This window comes from Nilaparvata lugens, chromosome 8, assembly GCF_014356525.2.
Source record: "Nilaparvata lugens isolate BPH chromosome 8, ASM1435652v1, whole genome shotgun sequence".
NCBI lineage: Eukaryota > Metazoa > Arthropoda > Insecta > Hemiptera > Delphacidae > Nilaparvata > Nilaparvata lugens.
Genome location: NC_052511.1, coordinates 45,333,978 through 45,358,417, shown reverse-complemented (window position 1 = coordinate 45,358,417; position 24,440 = coordinate 45,333,978). Strand labels below are relative to the sequence as shown.

Sequence of the window (24,440 nt, the reverse complement as noted above, 5' to 3'; positions counted from 1 at the left end):
TTGCCTTGATTCCTTGTTTTATTTTGTGCTGAACAGCAACAGAGGCAGGTGGTGTGCTGCTGTTTCATTCCAACAACGAGTGAGAAGGCTATTTATAACACCTTCACTTATTAACAGCACCAGTCAATAGGCAATAGGGTTGGTGGGTTGGTCTGTGGCTGGCTTAACACCAGATCACTCATTGCATATTTGTAGCTTCCAACTACTCGGACTTACTTGTTTTTTTATTACCCAACAATACAACCAATATGTTACAGTATTGTAAAAACTAACAAAAATAACGTTTGAGTTTTGTTTCTAAATCTTCAAAAATTCTACACATTTTAAATTTTTAAACAAATCAACTAGTACACTTCTATTTGTCTCTCTCATAAACGCGACATGTTTTGATTCTGATTTTGAATTATTCATCACCTTTCATTCCTGGTTCTGTATTATCATAGACAAATAATGAAGATTAAGCCTCTGTTTGTCATAACTCTCCATCTTTTCTTTCCACTATGGCTTTGGTATTAATTAATATCTATATCATTCAATATTGATATCAAATATAGCTACAGAATTGATTCTTTCCTGTATAGGACTACTTGTAATATAAATAAAAATAAAAATTGAAGAGACTTGAAATGTTCTTAATTAAAAATAAAAATCTCAGTACCCTTTTGAATTATTTTTTCACAACATGTTTCAACATTGAAATGTTGTTGGGGGTAGGGCAATGTTGTGATAAAATAATTCAAAAAAGGGTAATGAGATTTTTATTATTATTTCTATCTACATAATTGAATACATAACTACTAATATAGCATGAAGTTGAGATTTCGTGGTATTTTAATTACCTAGTAGAGGAGAATAGGCTATTGTTTGATTTAGAGTTGATTGATTAATATTTTACACAATCTCTCAAAAGTCTGCAAATAAATTGATTTCGTTTTATTTCTCATATTTTGCTACACATTTCTATAGTTACAATATCAATGAATCTCACGGTATCAGAATTATCAAAAAAGTTTGAAAATATCAAATTAATCAGTAATCAACTCTTTTGAGTCTTTCCATGCGAGTGTCTTGTCATCTTATATCTATTACCATTTTTATAATATTTATGAATCAAACTGCAACCTGAAACATGTACAGTACATTGATAAATGAATAGGATTCAATATGTTATGAAGTTCAACTGTTGAAAAATCCACTTAGATACAATAGAATTAATATTCCTTAGAATCAACCAGTAATAATAATTCATTATCCTCAACTTAGTTGCATTTACAGTTCGTGATTTTTTATTACCGCTGGAAGTTGATTATAAAGTCCAAGCCCTAGTGTGAGATATGAATTGATTGACGATGATAGCCTTTCATAGTGGATATCCAGATGTTTTCTACTACTAGTGCTCTGTGTGTGGATATTACTTCGTAGTTTAGTCTAACTATATCCATATTCTGTGGTACAAGACAGAAACCGCATTATATCCTTGACCTCTATCAATATTCCAACTTTTCTTCTTTATTTCAAATAGAACCAACAATTTTCACATTATTTTATTTATTTAGCGTATGGCAGATACATAACAAAGCTCATGAGTCGCAAATGCTTAGATATAAACTGTATGTTTCCAAATGAAGTTGTGTAGTTTTCACATATCTTAGCTATTTGAGCCATCCTTATCAGATAGGCTTGATAATTCAATTCAATTCAATTTATTCATTCTTTGCACATTTTACATAGTTTAAATACACAAAAATACAAAATAAATAAAGAGTACAAAAGAATGTGTAGCTCGCAAGACTTTCGTCTGTTCGCGAGCATGAGTAAGAGAAAATAAAGATTGAGAAACGTAGAAAAGAAAAAATATTTATAAAATAGAATATAATAAATGACTAAGAATAGCCTAATGGTAAAATAAATTTGAAATACAGAGTGAAATGAAGAACAGTTTTTTTTACAATATAAGAGGGAAAACCTGAGAAAGAGAAGAAGCACAGTGAATGCACAAGTCAACTGGTGATGAGAAGAGGTGAGTGGAGAAACGTAAATTTAGAATTTGTTATAAGCTACTGCCTTTGATTACTGAAAACGTCAGGTGATGTTTTGATCCATGATAAGATTTCTTTTCTCTTATAGCAATTTTGATTGTCTGATATGAAGTCTTGTGGTATAATATTTACTAGTTTGTCACATCTATACGGAAATTGCATTCTACATACTGTTAGATTAGTTTCAGGTAAGTCAATCTCCTGTAAGTTTGGCGCGTGTTATATGGAGTAATTCGGGTATTGAAAAGATTTTTGTTTTTTAATAAATATGAAATTAAATTTTTCAAGTAGAGCTGTTTGATTGTAAGTATGTTAGATTCCTGGAAGAGAATTCTAGTAGGATACAGCCTTGGTTTGCTTAGTGCCACTTTTATTATATGTTTTTGAACATTGAAGATCTTGTTCATATGACATTCAGCAGTACCCCCCATACCCTAATTCCATATTGCAACACAGATTGTGCGTAAGCAAAGTAGGCCATTCTAGTAATTTGTTGCATTTTCAACTGGCTCATTTTGTAAAATTTATTTGTTAGATACTTGACCTTGTGACATAGAGATTGGATCTGGGAATCCCATCTCAGATGACGGTCAACAATTATTCCAGGTATTTAACGGTTTTAGAGTCCTCTAGTTTAGGACAGTCACAATCATTCAAACCTATTTTATTACATTTGATATTATGGATTTTCAAGTTTATTTGGTTTACAGGTTGAGTAGCAGCATTTGGTGTGAAGGTCATGAATGAAGATTTTTTATGATTCAGAGTCAGGGTATGATAGTCAAGCCAGTTCTTGACCCTGGAAATACCCTTCTCAGCTGATATTTTAGTACTCTCCCAGTTATCACCCGAAAAAACTAAAGTGGTGTCGTCGGCAAATTAGATTGTTTGACCATTTTGCAAGTCGAGATTCAGGAGGTCATTAATGTATAGTATGAATAAAATTGGTGAGAGTACAGTCCCCTGCGGTAAGCCGTAATCTAAAAGATTTTCAGTACTGGATTTATTTTCAATTGATAATATTTTAGAGCGACCTTCAAGGTAGCTTGTAAAACGTTTCAGGGGCAAACCTCGAATTCCAATTCTATTGAGCTTTTCCAACAGTTTGGTGTGTGGGACAGTATCGAATGCTTTTTTCAAGTCAATAAAAATTGCAATAGATTTTTTATTATTACTAAAATTTTCAGTTAAGTTTTTACTAATAACAAAATAGCGTCTTCTGTGTTTTTTCCTTCTTGAAATCCAAACTGGTTAGGGTGAATCACCTTACTCACAACCATGTATTGTACTAGCCGCTTTTTAATAAGCTTTTCCATGATCTTTGAAAATCCACTTAGCAAGCTTATTGGGCGGTAGTTATTGGATCGTCAACATCTCCCGATTTATGTAAAGGTATGACTTTAGTCACCTTGAACTCCTCCGGAAAGAAACCTTCTTCAAAGCATTTATTAATTATAATTTTTAAAGGTTTAGCAATATAGTGGGCAATGATTTTTAGACAGCTATTATTTATGTTATTAATTCCTGGTGCTGAGCTGGATTTGAGGTCTTTAATTGTTTTGATAATTTCTTCCTCATTTGTCGGAAAAGGAAAAAGGAATTTGGGAAACCTATTCGTGAAAAACGGGAATTTTGACCAGTTGGAGGAGGGATGTTTTTATTTTCTTTATTCAGTTCTTCTGCGAGTACTCTCCCGATAGACGAAAAATGTTTATTTAAAATTTCAGGATCAATATCAGTCTTTGAATTTTTCTTTTCTACATCAAGTATTTCATTTATGGTATTCCATGTCTTCCTGGAGTTACCTCTACTTTGCTCCAATTTATTTCTGTAATACCTAATCTTGGTTTCTTTCAGTAATTTGTTTAGGACGTTTCTATAGCGAGTGTAGCATTGTTTCATTTCGTTATTATGTGGTTGCTTCTGTAGTTTTTTGTGCATTTTATTTCTGGTTTGAATAGCTCTTATTAGTCCGGTGGTGATCCAGTTCTTTAGTGGTTTATTTCTGTGTGATGTCTTTATTTTGATAGTTGCATTTTCAATATGGGTTGAAAGTTTTTGTTCAAAAGAATGTACTAGTGTATGGATGTTATTATTATTTATTACCTCCTCCCAATCTTCATTTTCAAGATTTGAAATTAATTTATTGAAAACAATTTTTTCAGTAATAGTGTTTGCTAAATTAGGCCTATCAGAACCACCGTCTGCGGTTTTAATATGGATACTGGTGCTGTAATGGTCAGTTATATCGGTCTTGAAAATAGCACCTATCAAATCTTCAGCTTTGAAGGAACTATTTTTGAAAAAGATATGATCAATGCACGATTCCGATTGATTTTGGACTCGAGTAGGTTTATTTATATAGGAGGTTTATTTATATATCAATTATAACCATGAAAGGTTATTAAAAAATTTAATTCAAAATTAAAAAGGAAAGAGAAATAATGAATATCAATAGCACAATGTTACCTTATTTTCCCTCTCCCTGTCATTTTGATGATGTACTTTATTTTATGAATGAATGATGAATGGTAATGAATATCAGCTCCGCTAAAACATACAATAGGCTACTATCAATGGTAATTATTATGAGCTTCAAAATCAATTTTTCCCTGGCGGTTCGTTAGCCACCCACAATTATAGGTCCATGTATATCAACTTTTACCCTGTTAACAACGCACAAGCCTAGGGTTAATATGAGCATCATCTTCAACAATCAATTCCATTGCTAAACTACTATTAAGGACGACGGTTGTTTGAATACGGTATAGCCTACATAAATACACGTACTCTACCTTTCTTATGAATGGCGATTCGTCTCTTTCTCTGCTCTGCACTGCTCTGTATTTGGATTGCATTCCAATTATTTTAATTGAATGAATGTGCAGCTCGCTGCCATGATTACACGAATGACGTCAGCCAACAATTGCCAGAATGAGCCGAATGCCAACTACGTTTGCCGAATGACCAGGTGATAAATAATTCCGCTCAACGAAAGTCATTAGAAGGAAAGTAGGTAGTTGAAATTTCACTTGCATTATCTACTAAATCAACAGGGCCGGTCAATCCAGTGTAGTTTTCTAGCAAGGTAGGTATTCTAGAGCTCTTGTTTCCGTCAAGATAAATGAAAAATTGTTTTGAAAAGTTGACTCTACTCATGATTTATAGATGATTATCCACACTTTATTACTGTTTTTTGGGCTGTTTGGTTGTAATGGTATTGTAATAAATTATTTTGAACTGCCATGTAATTCTCTCAGGACCTCTTCCCAATTTTTTAACTATTTTGAGTTATTATAGAGTTATTATAGTTATTTTGAGTACCTTAATAGATAATTGAAAATAAGCATGAATTTTCACCACAGCTGAAAATATAATGAAGTATAACAATTTATTATTGTCAGTGATCTTCACTATGAGTTTTGGTAAAAAGTGAAGAGATGGATCGTGAATATTATAATTGGTTGATGTACGGTAATCGAATGGAAGTTTAACAATAAAAAGTCTCAATTTTTAATAGCTTGTCCTACTCAAGATAAATGTGATTTTTATATTGATAATTGAATTGTTCTCAGTTCAGACTACTGGACTGGATGGATTGGTAAATAATGCAATAATGCTAAAAGATACCTACCGGTTGCTACTATCAGCCAATTATTGATTTGATATCTTATTGATTTATACTTGTTTATAATTATTGATTTAATACAGGCTATTATATCGTCAATTATTATCAATTTGCTAATGCTATTCAATTAACGCAGTAATAATATTGTAAATTTATTGTTCACTTTACTAAGGATTGCTGACACAATGAAATGAATTTCTCTATGGATGATACTTATCTTAGCTTCTCTCTATTATAACTGGAGAAATTATACCGTAGTTGAAAAATATTAGTCTTGTGCCTCGTATGAAGAGTATAGTGTGATAAAATAAAAATACTATACAGTAAGCCTATTAAGATGTGCATTATTTCTCCAAAGTTCGCTTATTAATTTTCATTTTGCTGTCCATACTATTTTTATAAATAATTAACTTATATTAGGTTCATTCGTCATCTAATAGCCAAAACATGTCGTGAGTAAACAATATTTTAAAAAGGGTACCTACTCAGATTTCTATTTTTATAAACTATTACAATCAAAATATACTTCTAATTTTATAAAAGACTTCACTTATATGGGCTACTTTATTCAAATTAATAAAAGCAATATAAAAACTTGTAGTATCCTTTTATTAGAAAATTTAAAAAACTTTGAAATATTTTAAAGACTAGTTTCGACCATTGGTCATTTTAACATGAAATGGCCATTTTAACTTGAAAATGACCAATGGTCGAAACTAGTCGTTAAAATATTTCAAAGTTTTTTTAATGTTTTAATAAAAGGATACTACAAGTTTTCACTACTAATTTTATATGAGAGTGTTCTGTAAACTGATTTATTAGGCATAATCTCTGTGAAAGTAATATGTGAAATTCACGCATATTTGAACAGAATTTTGAACAAGGGCGCGAAAACACGAGATCTGTTGGAGAGTTTCTAAAACATTTCAAGAGTTCTACAACTGGACGCTAGATAGCGTTATTAGTCCCAAGATGATATTAATTTTTGAATGAACTTTGAATTGGAAAACGTGCAGCTTTTTGTTCAGCCGCCAGTCCTAGAATATTGCATACAAAAACAGGCATTTTTCAATGAATTATCCTAACTTGGCTTTTGTATTAATCTAAGAAACGTCCTTATTTTCACTTTTTTTTTGTTACAATAGGCTACAGTAACTATATTACCCACAGTATGGCCATTGGAATTTTTTTCCCGCCGCCGCCATGAAGATTCCAAATATTTGAATTTTACAATGGAGCTTATAGGCGATTATAAGTAAAATCGCTTGCCTTTACTTATTAAAGCATTATTTTTGTGATTATCAACTTCGATATAATTTCTTTAATGTTTTTTCTATATTCCCAATATAGTTTTGGAACTTGAAATAGTGATTCTTAGATAATAGCGAGTAAAAATGAAAGGTAGGTAACATAACCTGTAAGCTGAATCTCCAAAAAAACTTTTGAAATATGTCATGATATTCTAATAAATTTTGTTCCATTAACAAAAAATAATGAAGTTCTCATATCTATTTGTGGAAATATGATGGGATTCTCATCACAATAGATTACTTAACATTCAAATATTTTGTTTTATTAGTTGACAGCCAATAAGTCTGACGAAGATATTGTAAACACAACATTGGATATAAACTGTGGAAAAGCCAATCGTTCTACTTTAAGATTTTAATTAACATGTAAGCAATTGAAAAAGAAAACATATAGCCCATTATTATACCATTATTATTAAATAACCATTTTTATTAACATTCAGTGATATTTCAAATCTTAAGCTCGTGGTGATGCAACTCTAAATCCATATTATATCAATAACTATTGACCAACTATTGATCATGTTATGGGTAGGGTACTCAGTACTGAAGAGAATCAATAATAGAAGTCAAGATTTACTTACTCAGCACTTAATCACAGTTAAAAATTTTATAAAATGTTATTTTTAATTGAGCCGCAAAAAGTATTTTGAAATTGAATTGTTTGAAGTTCGATCCAATAAATTGGATGAGGAAATACAATAAAATTGAAATTTATCTTTCTGCATATTTATCTAGATCACTGGTTCCCAATAAGTTGTTCGCGAAAGCTCTAGAAGTGGTCTGCGATGAGTCCGAAGGAAGGAAAATTAATGTTTCAAGCTTTATTAGTGTTTTTAAAAATTAATTTCCCTTCAAAAATGATATATCAAACTCATCGTGAGTTCAAAATATGTTTACAATCGGTAAAAGAAGTGATAAGTTCCAAATTTCTAATGCTATAAGATAGGACTTAAAAGTTTGTTTGGAATCTTAATGGCGGATTTGTACCATGTGACCGGGCTAACCAATCAGAAGCGTGACAGTCAATGGCCATACTGTGGGTAATACAGTTACTGTACAATAGGCTAATTTTCTAGGAACACTCACAACTTGAAAGAAATCTATCTAAGGACCAAACCAAACGTTTTTTTCAGGCGTTTTTGAACTGGCGACGGACGAGTCGGCAGGCAGGAGCCTCGCCGATTGGCTGATTATCAGCTGATATTCCCGAACGCCAACCCAAGCCAGGGCTTCCTTCCCTGCCGACTCGTCCGTCGCCAATGCAAATCGCCTGAAAAACGCTTCATGGGGCTTTGCCCTAATGTGATCAATATTTGAAAATCTTGAGAATTCATTCAGTGAGAGTGAGTGGATTAATCCAATTAGTCGTGGGAAATTTAGAATATGAAATTCCTGAAATTGCAAGCAAAGCGTTTTTCAAATTTGAGATACCTTTCTTCTTATTCTAGCTCTTACAAGTAGGATGATTTTTCCTCTTCCAGAAAAGCATAGAATTTTTCAAATGCTGGTGTAAATAATTGTAAATGTTTTTCCAATTGAAAATGTCAATTGAAGATTTTGGTTGTATTGACTTGACAGAACTTTCAAAGAATGAAAGCTTCTGCTTTCAAATAATTTTGTGTCAATGTCATTATGTCAATGATATCATAGGGGCCCCACAGCATAAAATATGTGCTTCAGACATCAGTCTCATAGTATTTGATTTCTAAAAATTAGTAGTGACTTATATTACTGGAACTTTTGTTTCATGTCACAATTTTAAACTTTCTTTTTCCTTAATAAATTTTTTCAACTCTAATTTAAAACCTGACTCTCCTGTCCAGCTGATTTTGTATTCTTCACTTCCTTTATGTTATGAAGCTCATATAATCTTCCAGCGTTCCAAAATCAGCACTTCCCGGTTTCTTGAAAGCTACAAAACTGTGTAGGACCATTCCTCTCTCATTATCATATCTCCTATTACTTACGCATAATATTCTAAACATAATGATGTGGGCACCATCCTCAGCAAGAAAAACATATAAATTATCATGAACTAGACTTTTCTCTCAAATGGATATTACTCGAACTACTCCATTACTCAAATTGGTGAAATTATTGCTTTAATTAATATTATAAGTTTCTATGATTGCTATAATAATATTACTATATTAATTGATGGAACTTTTTGAAAAAAAAACCAAGCACAGTAGGCCTATATATTCAACATAAGCCACATATGAGCTATGATAGATTATATATTCTCAATTTACTGAGGATGGCTATAGGCCTATTAATTCTTCAAGATTTCAGTACGTCAAGTTTTTAATTAGACCCTTGCAGAGAACGAGTTACCTGCTAGTGTATAATAAATTATTGCAGAATTTAAAATAGACCTGTAACCATCCTCGGTTAATTGAGAATCTATATGCAAAATTTAAAGTTTATCAGTTCAGTAGTTCAGACGTGATGATGCGTCATTCCTGAATCCCATCACGTATGTGTATAAGCCAATTCTTTTCTTTATTATATTATAGATTATTTCCTCTTGTTCTCTAACAAGTAAGATTATCAAGTTTTATTGAATCTAATATAAGTTAGGGTGTTTTCACATCCTTACTCCAGCAGTTTAACTGATAATCAAGTGAACACATTTTAAAATTCCTATTATTCCTTCAGCATTGTTATAAAACGTGACACTCTATCAACTGGAAGCTATTTTATGTGTGTTGAACACATGCATTCTTCATGTTACAATAAATTTTATGCGTTTTCTTCTCACAACAATTATTCATCCGTAGCAACGCAAGAACACCTGTTCTTGCAGCCTGAGTCGGCAATCTTGTCGACACTTTCTATCCATAATAATAGAAACACCACCTGTGTCTGTGAGTTGCAAGCAGAGGTGCTGGAGATATGTTGAAGTTGAGGGCGGTGAACCCTGGGCAGTCGTAAACAAAGGACATGACTTCTTGTCGCTGCAGTCAAGCAGGAAGTCACGATTGGATCACAGGTGACGCACCTGCTTAGAATCCTCTTGTGTAGTTGACAAGTTGATGTTAGCTTTGGACTGTATAGTGAGATGGACTGAGATCCATCTCCATCTGTCAGCATTGATGATATTATTCATAAGGAATGCTGATAATGAATTTCAGTATAGTTGACTGCTGTCTGCAGTGAGTCAATATTGTACTACTTGAAATGCATTCATACTTATATTTGTATTTATAAGAAGTATACTTGTACTTATACTGTGAACAAAATTCTCTTCCTGGGATGCCTCTCTGTCGGTTTGTGTATTACCTACGTCAAATAATCGGCCGGTTGCACGTACGTTGTTAAATTTAACCCCGGTTAGATGATGGATGACGTGATTGTCGCCCGATTCTTTCATTTCTCAATTTTCGATTTCGATTTGAAATCGAATTTCGAGTTTATTGACTCTGACTGATGACTCTTGATTATTTTTCATTTTGAATCTGTCTCTATTATTTCTCATTTTGAAAGATCTCTTTCTCTTGATGACTCAATCTTTATCCATGTCATTTTGATGGTTTTGTCACCTCCACCACGGAGTAATGAACATTGGAGTATTGTTTCTATTTGCTGTGCCTCTACCATCATTCACGATAATAACTGGCGAGCCTTCTCATATATTATTTAGTTTGTCGTCATGTTTTTAGATGAATGCTTTCATGGTGGCCGTGTCTGCTATGCTGAAAAGGCGAAGACCGTTGACTCTAGATTAGTTTTGATTTCATGTTGACAGCTAAATTCGATGTTTGTATATTCATTTCTGTAGTCGTCAAATCACCTATTAATAAGTTCTGTAGACTAAATCATTACTGTTTTATGAAATGACTATTTTTTCTTTCTAGCTACCCATAAAAATCGGTACGATTTGTAAAAATATTTAATTTATTTTCATCTTCCTATATTGGAATGATTCTTGATTTTGAATAACGAACCATCTTGGTTGCTTGTGAAAAGAGCCAACTTGAAATATGTTTGATTGGTTGCTGACCCTTGATTCCGCTTTACTTTTAGGAATCTTGGAAAATACTCACACAATACAAATATTCAGCAAATTTTCTTACAGTCTCCCTCAAATTAGCTAGGTTTTACTGGGAAGATGGAATCTCATATAACTTCAAACTTGTGGAAACTCATGATGGAAACTTTCCATATATTATTCAAGGCGAGGCCACACCAGCGTTCATAGCTCTTCGATTGGCTGATAGGCTTGGCGTTCGGGAATCAGCTGATAATGAGTCAATCGGAGAGCTTTCTGCCCTCCGACTCGTCTGAAAAACGCTTCATGTGGCTTGGCCCTTATTCACGCCATCTCCCAATTTCTCACTCATTCAATAATTAACAGTGAACTAAACACCACAGACTGAATAAACAAGGCTTAAATCTGTGCTGGTACCTTATAAAATTATAATATTGCTAACTGGTGACATCACTGTAGCTGTAGACTGTATTAGATACGTAGCTCCTCCCAGCTACATATAGCGGCCGTGGAAGGATTATTTGAAACTAATCAGTCGACGCCAAGTCATTATCGATTGAACTCGATGCGCCGCCCAATCAATCAGTGTATCTCCCAGCCAACTATTGTTTACAGTTGACTCGTGCTATAGAAATGTTCAGCAATCTGGTATCTGGCCTACTTTCGTGACTTGGCCATCATTCGTCTTCGTAATGTCATGTTCCAACATCATTTTCTATGGTCAGATTCACTTTAAACTGTCAGTGTTTCCTATGAATTAACATCAACATTTCCCATTCAAGTAATGCTGACAGCTCCAAGATACAATTCAAACTGGCAGTGTTACTTATGAATGATATGGTAGCTTTTCATTCAACAAATGCTGACATTATGAAGTGAATCTCTCCAGCCTAGAAAGTGTCAGCTGGCTTTTTGCCATAGCGAGTTCATAGGCCTGCTGTTATTATGGGTCATTAGAAAGTATTAATATTTATTATTAATATTACTATTAATATCTATTGTATCAATTTTTCCTTGCACACAGGCTTTGCCTGTGAGGAATCTTCAAGTTTTGTATTATGTATATTGTATATTGTTTGTACTTTAAAGAATAAAGATAATTTCAATTTCAATATCTATTATGTAGCTGGAATATTCCTGATTATATAGTTCGTTTTTATTCGACAAATCATTTGATTGGATTAGATTCTGTCAATTACTGAAAATTGCATGAGTTGACGCTTAAATAAACGCTTGAGTTGACACTTGAGCATGCATAAGCTCTGAGTGCCTATTCTCAGTTGGTTAATATTCAATTCTCTAATTAAATAGCAATCGTATATTTGAGTAGTCCTACTGAGTCCTACTGAATGTTCAAAGTTTTTCTTTTATGTTGGATGAAATTTTATGTTGGATTGAAGAAACAGGATCAAGGTTTCAGGATGAGGATAGATTACGGATAAACATAAGAATCTCCGTAATGTTCTTGAAATTTGATCTTTGATATATCAAGTTCTAATTCCAAAAACATGAAGCAAACTCTTTAAAAACGAGATCGAAAATGAAGTACTATAGATTTTGAGATTTCTTCACACTTCTACTGTTTTTATTTATGAAGCAATTAAAATGATCAACGTTGACAGCTCTATTTTTTAATTGGAAACAAGATTTAGGATTTAGGATTATGATGTATTTCGGCTAAACATAACAATTTCTGTAAATAAAATTGAACTTTGAAATCGGGATCTACTTCCAAAAACCAGAAACAAACTCTCTTAAAAAAGTTATCAGAAATAAAGGATCGAAAGACTGCTCTAATCACGTAATATAGATTTCGAGGTCACTTCTCACTGATGTTTTTATATGAAGCAATTAGAATGTTCAATGTTGAAGACATTCATCTTGCGGAAGTTCAAAATGGGTCAATAGCAGTTTTTTCTTCATCCTTTTCTACACATTTTCCGTTCTTTTTTCGCTGGTCCGCAACTCTTGTCATTGAAATTTGCTAGTTTTCTTCTGTGAAGCGGAAAAAGACACGAATTGTAGAATAGTTCGAGCAACGGACAACTCTGTTATCTCTTATTTGATCTAATCATTTCCTTTTCTTCCATTGTCTTTCTTGTGAATTTCGGTCGGTGATTTTCTTTCGTCATCCTTTATTATTCCTTCTTTGTCACCGTCTGGTTCCCATTCTTCGCCTATTCTGTTGACAAGCTGTGAAAATGCAGAAATAAGCGGAAGAGATTTTCCCGATACTTTCAGTATAAATAAATGTTCTCATCTTTTTTTGTAGGCTATTTCTGAAATAATGATCATAATGCATAGCGGTAGTTCAGTATCAATGTTCGAAGGTAGTGTTTTGGTAGTTCAGAATTGGTATGGCGGAAACTATAAAACAATTGTTAGAAAATAGTCTTACCAATTCTGTAATGATAATATCAGGAAAAGAAACATCAGACTTTTCGAATAATCCCCAGAAAGCAACAAGAACTGTTTCTCTTTCCGATTTTACATTGATGTAATGTATTCAATTTCTATTATCGCTCTATTGACATTGTATTCTAGGTCATTGTACTGTATTTTAGTTTCTTCAATTTGAGCACAATGGAATTCATCTATAAATTCATTGAAATTTAATTTAATACCATTGAAATTCATGACTCGCATTTTTCAAAATAGATAACACATTTCTGAGAATAGCAAAGCGATTGACCTACAGTAAAATTTAAGATAATAAATAAAACAAAGCAAGAGAACTGTTATTTGAATGATTTCTTTCAGTTGACGACGTATTTATTTAATCTACTGTCCATCTTTTTCAGCAGAGTAGAAATTAAACTTTGAAAAATTCTGTATGAGTTATATTCAATGAGGGCTGTAAATTCTTTACTCAAAAATTATACTTCATCCTTGGATCATTCTCATCTTTTCTCTCCTTCTCTACTTATTTGCTCATGCGTTTTGTCTCCATCTCCTTGTTAGCTCTCATCTTGCCTGCATTTCTACTTTGATTTTGATATTTTGTAATCTACGAGTAGAATCCCTATTCATTTAATTGATGACATTTAATTTGAATTCGCATGATTTCTATAATACTTTCAATTTTCATTCAGTCATAATAAACTTGTCCTTATTGAGCTAATGTGCCTAGTGTCCTTTTAATTTTTGATGATTCCATCTTTCACTGCTATGTATACGTCTATTTCAATCTTCTTTTCCACTCTCTTCTTTTACTCCTGTTTGAATCCCCTCAAACCGATTCCTTTTCTTTTGCTCCTCCTCCACCTCCTATTCTTATTTTTCTTCTACTTCCTCTGCGGCATCTGTATCTTTCTCCACTACCTCTCTCTTCTCCCTTATCATGCTCTTCTTCTGCTTCACCTCTTCATTATTCTTTATCTCCATCTCTCTCCTATTCAGATTCTCTCTACTATTTTTCTTCTCTCCTCCTTCTTCATCTGATTCTTCCTCTGTCTCCTTATCTCCATACTTCCCGATTTTCTTCTCTTCTCATTTTATTTTCTCCTTCATAATTATGATCATGACATCATCATCATCATCATCATCATAATCTTCCCTCTCCACCCTCTCCTCCATGATTGTTTTCCTTTTTTCTCTCTTTTCTTCAACCTTATGCTTCTCTATATTCTCCTTCGTATTCTCTTCTCATTCTTTATCAATGACAAAAGTCACCAGACAAAAACACGAGCTAAATTTGCCTTTTTATCATCACCTTCATGCTTTGATTGAGATATACTATCTACAGCTTTCTGGGCGTGATAAGAGGACAAGTTGTGGGCTTTGGATAGGCCCGAGGACGAGTTCCTCAAGTCTGTAGAGAGAGGACAACACTTTCAACTCAGTTTATAGGTTGGCGTGGCCCGAGTTAAATTTAGACGCCGCATTGTTTGTTGTCGGCTAAAAAGTGTGCAACTATTCAACGAATTTTCACAGCTCAACTATTAAGTGACAGCCAACAAATATTATTGAAGTTTTGAATGAGACAGCAAATAAATTAAGGGATTGAAGATTTTTTACTGATGGTGGTATTTCTCATTATCAAACGTTGAGCTTTGGTGAAGTGTTGATGTCAAAATTTTCGGTTAGAATTTTTGAAAGAAAAAAAATTGTTGATTGCATACAAATACATAATTATTGTATTTGCTGATTTTAAATGATTTTTTAAGAGGTGGGATGTCAAAATTTGTGGTTGGAATTTTTGAAAAAAAAAATTGTTGGTTACATACAAATACATTCCGGTATACGATACTTGTGACGAAGAAACATTCAGTTCTAGAAAAAGTATGAAAGTATGTTTCTTGATATTGTTTACTCATAGAATTTAGGCTCAAATCAGTGTTTGAAGAATCTGATTGACTGACCCTTCGATAATGAGGAATACACAAAATGGCGGATGCGATCCAATGATACAGTGCATGAAATAGCGGATACAATAATGAACAAAATCAGGAAATGGGTGATATAAAGCTCTTACGATGATGGATATACTGTTATGTATTATAAATAAATAAATAAATAAATAAATCTTTATTCTATGACAAGTACATTACAGAATAACAATAATCAAATATTGAATTCAACAAAAATGCTTAGTGTACAGTCAATGAATACAATACTGTTTGCTAAAGAGTGAACTTTGTCTGCAAACAGGAGCATATCTCACAATTGAAAATAAAATAGGGAATTCGCTTAGCGTACACACATGAGATATTATAAACTGAAAATAATGGGAATAAAATAATAATGATAATGAATATGAATGATACCAAATAGTAAATATAATAAATAATTAAAACTTAAAACGACACATACACACACACACACACACACACACACACACACACACTCATACAACATGGAGCTGATTTTGTTAAATCATAGCTTACACCTTCCAATGGTGTATCAAAAAAAAAAAAAAGAAGAACGAGTGAATAAAGTTCAGATTAAAATTCCAAAAAGATCCTCAATCTCTCCCGGTGAACGATTCATCAACCACAATCTTAATCTAGATTTAAAAGAAGCAATACTAGCTACATTTTTGACTTCAGTGGGAAGACAGTTGAAAAATTTCGGGCCCAAAAAACGAAGCTCTTCTGAAACAAAGTACAATGAGAACGAGGCAATGTTATGAACCCCCTCTCAGCATTCCTAGTGTAATAGGGTAGGCCTACATCAGGTCCATGGTTACCACTTTTCTTATAAAATAGTGCCAGAACCTTGAAGACATACAGATATCTCAACGGCAGGATGGATCTTGCTTTAAAAAGTGGGAATGAGTGGACCCGCCCACCCTCACCGCAAATAACACGGATAATTGCCTTCTGCAGCCTAATCAAAGGCAAGAAATGAGATATATAAGTGGATGCCCAGCACGAAATACCATACCCAAGTCTGGACTGCACAAATGCATAGTACATATTAGAGACAACATTACCGGGAAACAGATGCCTTATGTGATAGAATTCAGAATGTTTCAGAGATACATAAAGGTATCAACGCGCATAATCCTCGAAATACAGATCCAAAAATTATAGTAATATTCAAATCTTATTGTTTGAAAAATTATATGATTTTCAAGTAAACAGACATTTCAAGTACTTAGACATTTCAACAAGTAATCAGACATTTAATGATTAGGTAATTATTATTCAATAATATGAGTATCAACTTTTGAACTAACCAACTTGACAATGAACTTTCAAACAAAAATGTATTCAAAGATGAAATATAAACAAATCAGCTGCAACCTAGCAAATAGATATGACACCTATTAATATTGAACAGTATCAAATAATATTTGTCACTTACCAAAACTATGTGATGTTGGAAAACAGCAAAATGCGAATTTTGTTGGAACCATTAACAGTAGAGCATACAAAGTCACAGACAACAATGACCGACTGGCTGGCGAATAGTTGGCATTATTTCCACGAGAATGCATTACTAACTAACAGCATAAAGTCGAATGGCCACTTTACCCGATCTGGCCACTTTACCCACCCTTCCCCTATTGAAGGTTTGAATGAGACAGCAAATAAATTAAGGGATTGAAGATTTTTTACTGATGGTGTTATTTCTCATTATCAAACTTTGAGCTTTGGAGAAGTGTTGGTGTCAAAATTTTAGGTTAGAATTTTTGAAAGAAAAAAATTGTTGATTGCATACAAATGCATAATTATTGTATTTGCTGATTTTTTAAGAGGTGGAATGTCAAAACGTTTGGTTGGAATTTTTGAAAAAAAAAATTGTTGGTTACATACAAATACATTCCGGTATACGATACTTGTGACGAAGGAACATTCAGTTCCAGAAAAAGTATGAAAGTATGTTTCTTGATATTGTTTCCTCATAGAATTTAGGCTCAAATCCGTGTTTGAAGAATCTGATTGACTGACCCTTCGATAATGAGGAATACACAAAATGGCGGATGCGATCCAATGATACAGTACATGAAATAGCGGATACAATAATGAACAAAATCAGGAAATGGGTGATATAAAGCTCTTACGATGATGGATATACTGTTATGTATTATGTTTCAGAGATACATAAAGGTATCAACGCGCATAGTCCTCGAAATACAGATCCAAAAATTATAGTAATATTCAAATCTTATTGTTTGAAAAATTATATGATTTTCAAGTAAACAGACATTTCAAGTACTTAGACATTTCAACAAGTAATCAGACATTTAATGATTAGGTAATTATTATTCAATAATATGAGTATCAACTTTTGATCTTGATAACTAATAATTTTTAGATTGGTAAGATTCAATTATTACAATATTTTTGGGATCTCTATCTTGAGGAATATAGCCTAATCTACGATAACTTCACTGAACACTCTTTTCAATGATATTAGTACATTTTTCTATACTCCATAGGCTTCGTTTACACTATTTTCTACTAATTGGTGCTTTTTATATAGTAATAGACCTTAACACATTCATCCAAGAATAATATCCCGATATTTCTTCAACTATTAGAAGAGTAAAAGGAAGAGAGAGAGAGAGAGAGAGAAAAAAAGAGTGAGAGGAGATGGATGATGGGTCGCAGTATAAGTAAACGACCGCCGCAGTTAAGAACAAATGCAGTGTACCGTGGTTGAGTTAAAATTTTAACGAACGTGCGATGAAAATATCATCGAACATGGGACTGATCCAACATCCCTTCCTCTCTCTCATTCTCTCTCTCAATCACTCTCTCTCCCTCGTTTCTTGTGCAGTTTATTTGGGGGGAAGTATGCTTCTTTCTCCCCTGGAGGGAGAGGGGTGGTGATCAAGCTCCAAAAATATGACGCCGGCTTGGGTTTGGGGCAGAAGTAGGGAAACTGAAAACGAGTGAGAGATGGTGACAAGGGGGTGAAGAGAGGACACCACTTTTGAAATTATTTTGCAGTTTGTTTCCAGTTTTGAGAGCTGTTGCTGTAGCGGTTCGCTTAGTCTGATAGACGCGTTTAATACGTGCGCCGCGCGTAGTTTAGACGTTCAACGGAAAGCGGGTTATTGTCGCGATTTTAACGGGTTTATTAGAAACCTGGAGAGTTGCGAAAATATTTCTATCGTTTTCACGAAAAAGAAGTGGAGGTTTTGATAGTTTCCATTGTTTTCCAAAAAAAGTAGAGGAAAAGTTCATAGAATTGCAAAAGGAGACGTTTTGATAGAGGTTGGAGTGTATGATAATGTACTAAATAGGGCTTTTCAAGCGTGATAATACAGTATTTGTAATATTCTTGGAAATGTGTGGCTCAGAATTTTAAATTTAAATAATTTATTGAATAATTTCTTTAGATGCTGCTCTCTTATAATTAGGATATGATAAGGACCCTTGTATAGTAAGGATATTTTGAATTATCACGTAAGAGATTATACCGTTATAATATTGGTTATAATCTTTACGAAGACGTAGGATTCCAGTCTCCCTGTTGTATGCTTTGTAGTATTCTATTGAATTGAATAATTGAAACTGAGTCTTTATCATAAGAGTAATTGTACCAAACACGATCCGAACGATTCCTGTAGCTGAATGAGTGTGTAAATTGAAATAAACTGTCGAGTTGAAATTTCCAATAAATTACACAGAATTTATTGTTGTAATAATTATCCTAGAAATTCTATGCAGATTGAATGTAATCTATGCACTTTTCTATCAACTCTATGACCGTAGTCTATGCAGTAGGGTAGTGAGGGCTGTTGACGTCTTGAATTGAACATACTATATTCAGGATAAAAAACATAGGTGGGACCTTCCCGTATAAGCGACTCCCCACCAACAATAAGCCATACCATTTTTTTTCTAACAGGTTAATTAAGGAATCAGGATTGATTCATTAATTTATCGTCTTAAAGTTCTTAAATTCAGTGATTGTAACGGCAATTCACGTGGACTATCACTTTCAGCTCAATACAACAGCTACAATGTATACTAACAACAGTCGAAAAAGGAATATAAAATTTAGTCTTACAAGCATAATAATGTGAACCACTTCTCCTTATTGATTTTTTGTAGCTTCAATGTTCCCATTTGAAAATTTTAAATTATTTGCATATTCTCAAATCGAAGTCTTATTAGTCTGAGATTCTAAATTTTTAAGCTCCAATTAGACGGAATTTCACAAGTTAAAAATAGCAGCATGTGATAAAATTATTTTCAAACTTTGATAATGAACGTTGAGTTCGTTATTTATTTTGCGTTCATTACGCATTTGTTTTTCATTTTCAACTTATTCATTATAAATTTCAAAGATTTTATGCTAATAGCTTCTTCGAATACAACCACCAATCTGTACCTCCTATTACGTGTGTTTGGGAAAACTGTATAGACGTTGTGTGAATTTGAACAGTTGAAAGTTGGCAAAAATGGGTACAGGCGAAATAATTGAAGAATGGGACAGCACTACTACCACCACAACCAAGACTATTTCACGGAAGACTGTCACTGAGAAGAGTTTTCCTTCAAAAAAGGTAAATTTGTATTAATTTTTCCGTGTGTGCACTAATTAGATGCAATAATATATTGAGAAATAATGTGATTGAGACATTATGAAAATGTATCACTCTATTGGTAAGCTAGAAGAAGCAACTCTAATCAAATTATATAATCTCTTCAGGCCTCTAATTTTTATCCTGCAGTTATCGTTTAAAGTAAGTCAGGCACACACTAGTTAGTCAAGACAAGACTAGTCACGTTTAGTCACAATACTTCACAGTGTGCTTATGACGCAACTCACACCGATCAGTCATAGCTATTAGACATGTCTTCATAAGCAATTACATGAAGTACTGTAACTAAACGTGACTTGTCTTGTGTTGACTAACTGGTGTGTGCCCACCCTTAGCCTACAGTATTCTTGTATCTGGATCATTTTCCGGGATGATAATCTCACTTTCGATATGAATATTTTACATTTGATGATATCTGTAGGAGTACCTATTTTGATTTTGGTCCATCTGAACTACATTCTAATAGATTCGAATTTGTTGATTTTTCATTCTCCAATCTAACTTTCATTTTATATTCTCTATTCTACATTTGCAAATCTTGTCATTAATTCAAAAATATGAAAAAAATCAAAAATTGATAGCAATACTCATAAGAATATGTAACACAGATCATTCGATCGCGTTTACATCATTCGATTAGTAATGAAAATGCTTAACGTGACACAAACTTGAGAAATAACACTCACGGTTATAATACAAGGTTTGGTCGTATAATGGAGAGGCACAGATTAGATCTTTTTACGAAAAAACCATACACAGAGGTAAGAAGTGTTTTGTTAAATTACCAAGCAGTCTCCAAATATTAGAAGATACAAGAATGTTTGTAAAGAATCTAAGGGAATATCTGGTCGTTTCAAGAGTTTAACATTGATTTTTGACGAAACGTTTTTGTCTATACTAGGCTAGCCTAGCTATTTATATCTATATATTTATAATTTATTGACACTGTTCCAATGTATTTCTTACATCTGATGAATAAAGACTATTTCAATTCTATTCTATGTATTTCACCAGTGACCATGATGCTGATATAAGGTTTTACGCCAAAAAATCTGAAATCAAGGGCAGATTATTGAGATCAACCTGATGTGACTTTTAACAATATCCTTTTAATCCAAAACGTTTTAATTTGTTCAAAACTATGGGATGTATTTTTCAAATAGATAGGCCTCCGTTGTTGTCTACATAAATTATTTTTGAGACAGTGTAACCAATTAATTTATGAAATTTCTCAATTCTGAAATGTGAATACAACAGTACGCAGTATTTTAAATGCAAACAATGTATTCCATCGATTATGATTCCAAACCAGATTACTATCCCTAAACCCTTGAGATCTTAAATTGAGGAAGTAAGCTTATATTCGAGTGTCCTGGGTAAATTATCAACGAAAAAAAAATTATACTCGTGGCAGAGATTACAAAACACAGTGACCGAAGAAACAAAAATTTAGTGACAAAAACACAGGACACATCAACTTGTCTTAAAGCTTAAGTTCTCAGTAGGTACATGATGTATCCTTTGCAATTTATTCATGTTAAATCGGTGGACAGTTGATTGGTTTAAACGTTGTCGGTTGGTTAATACTAGCGTTTCGTGAATCAAGGCAAGTGGATGATATTTCCGTAACGCTCGTCTGTTCTTAGTTGATATTTTCAGAGCAGCTGGATCGGTTTAATCCTCCGAATAGAGCGCCAAAAACCTACGATTAAATGCTTCGTCGGTACCATCTTATATTCACTAGAAAGTGTCAGCATTCCTTGTAGATAACATCGATGCTTTCCATTCAGCGAATGCTGACAGTTTGAAGCGGATATCCTTACAAAAAAAGTTTTTTAAATAATCAAAGCACAATAGGCTATTGATTTGAGGGATTAGTTGGCTTGGTACAAGTAGAGTGGTTACAAGACATATTATTTGAACAGAAAAGTAAATGAGTTGGGTAATCAAAGGTGAATGGACTGCTGAAAAATAGGTCATCTAAGATTGCTTCGTGTATCCAAGAACAGATTGAGCGAGCGCTAAATTTTTTAAATAGAATATTTTCAAAGAAGTTGGTACCATATATTTTCAATCTTATAATTTGTTATGTAACTATTCTCCTCTTTAGATTATTTTTATCACGGGCTGTTTTACATTCTAACTCTCACATTCTGAAGGAGAGGAGGCTGTTGATCTGGTTTTGAAAATGTTTAAATGAGTGTTGATGGAGAAAAATTGTGAATCTTGAAATGTCTAGTAGAGTATTGACTTGGTTTTGGAATGCTACAAACCTTAAACAAATGATGACAGATTCAAATCAACAAATACACAACAATTGATGACAGTCTTTGAACAAGATTATTCACAAATTCATTGTTGACTAGCAGACAACCCGTGTGTTCAAAGCACAAATGAATTTAATTTAGTTTTATAGTTCCATGCTGAAATTGAAATTATTAATAACTGTAATAATCTACAATAGAACAACGATTTGATTGGGCTTTTATCTCACGTAAACTTGGTATCACAGAATGAATAAATATGTTTCAATTAGGTACTTAAATTACAATTAATTGATTAACAAAGATGTAAATATACCTATACCATCCTCGGTTAATTAAGAATCTTCATGTAGAATTTCAAGTTAGTAGTTCAGACTTGACGATGCGTCATTCGTGTATTTATTATCCCGAACATGTACAAGCTAATCCTTTCCTTTATTTTATCATAGATGATAACTCAACCATTTTTGGATGTTTGGGGGGGGATTTTTTGAGTGTAAGTTGAATTTTGTTCCTGAAGTAGGGTATTGTCTTGGCTTAGAATTTCACTAGATGAATGGCAGGTCTCCTGATGCTCGAACAAAAGTTATCTGAAATTGTGAACAAAATCATTATTACATCAGAAAATCATCTGCACTTGGGATACAACCTATAGACACAGTGGCAGAGGTTATTATACTCTGTAGTCTTCAACTCTTGCTGAAATAGGGTATTGACTCGGCTGTAATCCGAAATATTCCATCTATTCGCATCAAAAATTGAAATCGGCTATCGATCTAAAAACAGCGCAGCCATCAGTAAACAATCAGTAGTTGAAAAAAGCAGTGAGTAAACAGTAGTAGTGAAGTTGCACCGAAATAGGCATCAGTGGGCGTGAACTCATTTCTACACTCACTTAGCTACACACACATATCTTTCAACAAATCTGTTGATTTTTCATGTGTGAAATCTTTTTTTGACATTGCTTTTAGGCAATCGATCGGAGAATATGCGACTCGATCTCGAATACTATCGTACATTGTATGGGGCATGATTACTTTAGAACGTTCGTTCCTTTTCTCGAAGTGTGGTATCGAGTAGTGTTGAATGCAGAGCAATCTTGTTACAGTCAGATTCACTTCAAACTGTCATTATTTATTTTAATATAACTTCCCAACAATCAATGCTTCCCAACAATACTGCATGAAATCGATTGATAAAATCGTTTTACCAATCTTCAATTATTCTATCCTTCTGACAGCAACTGGCAAAATTCTAAATGTTTGGTCTTGAAGACGTGTCGTTCAACTGCGACGGTTTAATTTATTTGTCTTTATTCTATATCAAAAGTAGTGTTAACTCTTCACTACAGTCAATTCATCGGTTATAAATTAATTCTACATCCAGCCTCATGAATAATATTGACAAATAACCAATGCTATAGAAAGTTTTATAGCAAGCGTAAGCACCCTGAACAATATTATTAACAATAGAACAATCTTCACTGCAGTTTATGAAAATTATATTAGAATTTGATCTTTGGAGTGAATTAAACATTAAATAATTAGTTTGTAATGCTATAATAAGTGATTGATTGGAATATCACATAATTAAATCTCTTAACAAAACACACCTTTTAGAGAAATAACACAGGCTTGAGCCCAAAATGGTTCAAATTCTAGTTTATAAGACAGTGCAAATGTAGATAGGTTTTGTGTCACTTGGACATCCTTAATTAGCCTAAAAACTGCAATTTACAATCTAATGCGAACAACACAGATTATCAAATTTAAAATTTTGATTATTGAGTATATAAAAGTCTCTTGTAAGTTCCCTTGAGAAATTAAAATAAAAATTCGACTTTTCCAATTTCTAATATTATTTATAACATCACAACAACACTTCTGAAATGTTCTTGACCTCACCTAATAGGATCAAGTTGTGATATATTGCATTGCAAACGTACTTGTGAGTGCATCCCAAGAACTATTCATGGACTGGTAAACATGTCTGACTCCTTTCAACACTTCATTGTCGTCAATCAGTGGATGGAATAATAAACGTCCAAAGACAGACCCAGTCTCACAGTCTCACACTGGTGACTGATTGATGATTGTGTGAAAACTATTGCTTGCAATTCGGGCCAATCAGCTCTCAGCTGTCTGATGACAGCTCTGGCCCGCATATCAAGTAATGTCACTCACTATTTTCTTCCTCTTTTT

General features: G+C 33.2%; 1 protein-coding gene across 17 annotated transcripts in view; it reads left to right on the top strand.

Moving 5' to 3' along the window:
- Positions 1–24,440, top strand: part of LOC111043394 (tropomodulin) — a 141,375-nt gene that overhangs the window by 13,638 nt on the left and 103,297 nt on the right. For 2 of the 17 annotated variants that reach the window (XM_022328336.2, XM_022328332.2), the window contains exons 1-2: positions 18,370–18,638; positions 19,733–19,936. The exons of 6 other annotated variants lie outside the window; for them this stretch is intronic. In XM_022328336.2, coding sequence (XP_022184028.2) covers positions 19,832–19,936 — 105 coding nt within the window. In that variant the 5' untranslated portion in view covers positions 18,370–18,638; positions 19,733–19,831. Of the gene's footprint in view, positions 1–18,284; positions 18,639–19,717; positions 19,937–24,440 lie in introns of those variants that run through there. 9 more of the 17 variants (XM_039434893.1, XM_039434887.1, XM_022328337.2 and 6 more) reach the window with 9 other exon arrangements.